The 4,040-nt window shown below is 30.3% G+C and overlaps 1 protein-coding gene across 1 annotated transcript in view; it reads left to right on the top strand.

The window, feature by feature from the left end:
- The first annotated feature begins 1,544 nt into the window (after nt 1-1,544).
- The window catches only part of LOC105625773 (trypsin-4-like), a 12,987-nt gene continuing 10,491 nt past the window's right edge, over nt 1,545-4,040 (top strand). Inside the window, exon 1 of the mRNA XM_012207091.1 lies at nt 1,545-1,663. Coding sequence (XP_012062481.1) covers nt 1,545-1,663 — 119 coding nt within the window. The remainder of the gene's footprint in view (nt 1,664-4,040) is intronic.

The following is a 4,040-nucleotide window of genomic DNA, read 5'->3' as shown; positions in this document are numbered from 1 at the left end:
ATATATATATATATATATATATATATATATATATATATACACATAGAATATATTATATGTATACACAAAAATATCTTATCGCCTAAATTATTACTATAGCAAATATGAGTGTTTCTTGTATTACAATAATATAGAGATATGCTATGCTTTTATGAAGAGAATATTTCGTTATCTATGTTCCTGCATGACATTCTTTAACAATTATGTTGTTTCACGAGCAACGCTCGAATAAAATGCGTTTTGCGTCGACATAAAATAAGAAGTTTTCGCTAGATGTGAGACTGCAATATAAAAGCCAATGAGTATAACTTACTAGTACATGTATGTTAATAAGATGTTACAAAATTTTATTTCTTACTTTCTACTTGCCGGAAGTCAGTGAGTGAAAAAAAATATTGATATTACCTATAATGATTTTGAATTATACGTACTGTTTTATTTACCACACCAGAAACTCTCATTAGCTCTTTTGTATTTTATTGTACATTCTCGAGAGTCACTTTCACATTATTTTGAAAAAAATTCTAATCTTACAATTTATGTATATTAAAATAAATTTACAAATCATATATCGCTTCTTTATTTTAATATATTTAATATATTTTAATAACTTAAAGAACGTAACTTTTAAGTTATTATTATGAATGAGTTAGATAAACATTACCCTATAGAACTATAAATCATTAAAAGTAAATTAATAAAAGGAACTAACTTCATAAAAAAGTTGTCAAAATCATCATAACTAAAAAAGAATAGATTTTTAAAAAATTATCAAAATTGTTACAATTCAAAAAGAATGATTTTTTTAATGGTAAAATGAAAATGACAAAAATGAGTTTGTTTATGTTAAAAATATGTTCTTTTTGTCGAATAGTTTCAAGAAAAAACCATTTTGAGAGAGAAGAAACGTATTTTGGTTATATTTTTTTATCTAGGCGAATGCGTTAAAAAAATATAAAGATCACTCACATTTAAAAAAAAGTGGAGATGATCATATCTTTTTTATTAGATCCAGAAAAAACATGACAAAATGTGTTCAATATGTCAAAACTGTTCCACTATTATCTAAAACATTTTTTTGTATTGTATTATCAATCATTTCAAAGAAAATTGATTTATATTAATTAAAATAGGATTACCTGTATATTATATATTATAAATTGTAAATTTACATAATTAAATAAATTAGATTTATATTAGAAAGAGTTAAGCTTCACAACGTAAACAACATAACTTATCTGACATTTAGAACTCTCAATGAATAATAAAACACGATAAAATCAAATCAGTACAAGTTATAACGGAACTTCTTTAGCCGTATTTTTTATTATCCAACGCGTTCCGGAGAGGAAAGTTTAAGAGGCTATACAGTCACGTGTAATAAAGTCAACCAAATCTTCGCGTGATTTATGTATTCACCGCATTGTGAGGTCAACTTTTTTGCTGAGGCGTGACCTAAGACAAATTCCACCATCAGATTTAATATTACAGCATCCTTCCTGGTGCGACCGGCTATCCTTCTTGACCCTCGAATCACAAGAGGTATGGTAACTGACATAAAGCAGCATCCTTATCAATTGAGCCTCCAGCGAGGTTCGTGGCACGCTTGTGGAGCCGTCATCATCAGCAATAAATGGATTGTCACGGTAGCTCATTACGTCAGGTATATATATATATGTATATATACATATATATTTCTTTCCCCCTTAGATATCACATTATCTCATTATAAGGCAAATCCTAAATCTTCATAAGACATAAGCTAATTACATTTATCCTTATCTTTGAAACGTCTTCCAACTAATTTAATACTCCTCATTAAGTGCCAAATATAATCGCAGCATTATTATCGCAGGACGTATTTACTTTCTTCTTGCATATTTCAACAGTATACAAATTCGGATAGAGGAAAATAAAATTATAAACTTTATCATAAATTTCCATAATAATGCAATTTTTCAAGCGTGTCTGTTTTTGAGTATCCAATTCGCGAATGCCTAATTAGGAAGAAGGTAAATATGGCTCTGATAATGAGCCGGTGCGATTAGTTAAAACTCAGAAACAGAGAAATCTTTCCTGGGAATCCTGGGAAATTCTACAATTCATTTTACGCTTTTATAAACTGAATATAACTCCTATCTGTAGCAGAATAATTATTATTTAAAGTAGAAGTTCCACCGCTTCAAATTCACGTCCCGAATCGTCGTATTAAAATTATACAAGTTGAAAATTTGTACAATAGGAATAAATTTAGGCTCTAAAAAATATAAATCAAAAGAATATAAAGTACCTGTAAGTACCTATATAAATGCAAAGAATATAAAGTTCCTATAAGTAGCCAATATAATATAAAGTACCTATAACAGACAACACAAAAAAAAGAATTAGGTCATATATTCCCATATAAAAATATAAATGTTTCGATTCTCGTTCTGGACCATCCTCAGTATATCAAATAAAATTTATTGCTAACACTAAAATTCATACACTTCATAAAGCACGTGTATGATGATGAAAACCGTCAGAAAATGAAATGAAGTACATAATTAATTAATTAAGTATCACAAAGATCCAGTAATAAGTTGAAGAAATTTAGTTATATAGAAAAAAGTCAAATACTTGTGACTTGTTGACTTATTCAGAAATGGTCAACATTGAATTTAACAAACACAAATAGTTAGTAAGTATCGAAAATTTAAAATACAGACAGAAAAGAGTCTTGTGGAAAATTGTAGGCACGTTTATGAAATCGCTTATCTAGTAGAGCATCTTCTCATAAATGATCTGTAAATTTTAATTATATAGTGTAACTGTATAGTGCTTATATTATCATGATATTTTCATATACCAGCATATACATTCTGTTCCAGTTTGTCGGCGAGCGTTTACAGACTTCACGCAGGAAGTAACGACAAATACGAGGGGGGGGGGAGGGGCACCTTTTATCCAGTAAAAAGATCGTTCAACATCCCGCCTACAATTTCCTGACAATCGATTACGATATCATCCTTCTCGAGGTAACATCGACCTTTATCTCTTTCTTCTTCTCTTTTGCTTCCTCGCCCCGATCTCTCTGTTTTTGCTCGTTAACGACTCTGCGCCAGCTGACAATAACAACATCGGTAGTTCTCACACACTCTGGAAATTTCATTTCAGATCGACGGCGAAATCGTATTTAACGATAGGGTGCAGACAGTGAAGCTTCCGAAAAAGGAACTCATGGATGATGTTATGGTGAACATTACCGGATAGGGCGCGGTGGAGATAAGTGCACGGGGAATAGACTCATTATTTGAACGTTGCGGAAAACAAATGGAGCTAAATAATAGCGAATTTCGCCCAGTCGACCAAGCACGACTCGAAGATTTCATAGGAGCGCTATTCCGTATCGGAAACACACCACACAATATTCAGTATACGATAAAAAAAAATCAATATCCCCTGCGTCCTGTTTGTAACGATACTAAATTACGTTGTGGCTATATTAAAGGTATTAAATTACTGCGCCATTGTTACTTCATCCATAGACTTCCCTTTCCGATCTGGCGCAAAACTACAACTTTCATAGCATATCCTCCGCTAATTCCTCGATGCTGATATCTGATAACCGATATCGACTTCGTTCTATATATCTCTAGATTGTTGGTATCTGTACTTTACAAGAAAGATTGGAGTGGATGATCATTATGCATTATGCATTATATGTTACAATTATATTATAATTATATTATAATCGATATGGTCATATCGATAATTCTAACACGCTCTATTAAGGACGTCTTCTTCGACAAAATCCATTCTTTAGATTTTTCTGAAACTTACAGAATAAGTTTGTTTTAGTGTCCTGAACATATATGTGCTTTAAAACTCAATACTCGGAGCGGAATTAAAAATCGAAATGTTCCACTTCAAAGTTGAAACGTTTAAAATATATATACATATATATACACATATATATACATATATATAATATATATATACATACATATATATATATACATACATATATATATATATATATATATATATACTATTATACA

This window comes from Atta cephalotes, assembly GCF_000143395.1.
Source record: "Atta cephalotes unplaced genomic scaffold scaffold00003, whole genome shotgun sequence".
In the NCBI taxonomy this organism is placed as follows: domain Eukaryota; kingdom Metazoa; phylum Arthropoda; class Insecta; order Hymenoptera; family Formicidae; genus Atta; species Atta cephalotes.
The sequence above is the reverse complement of the archived record's forward strand: the minus strand, read 5'-3'. Positions and strand labels throughout refer to the sequence as shown.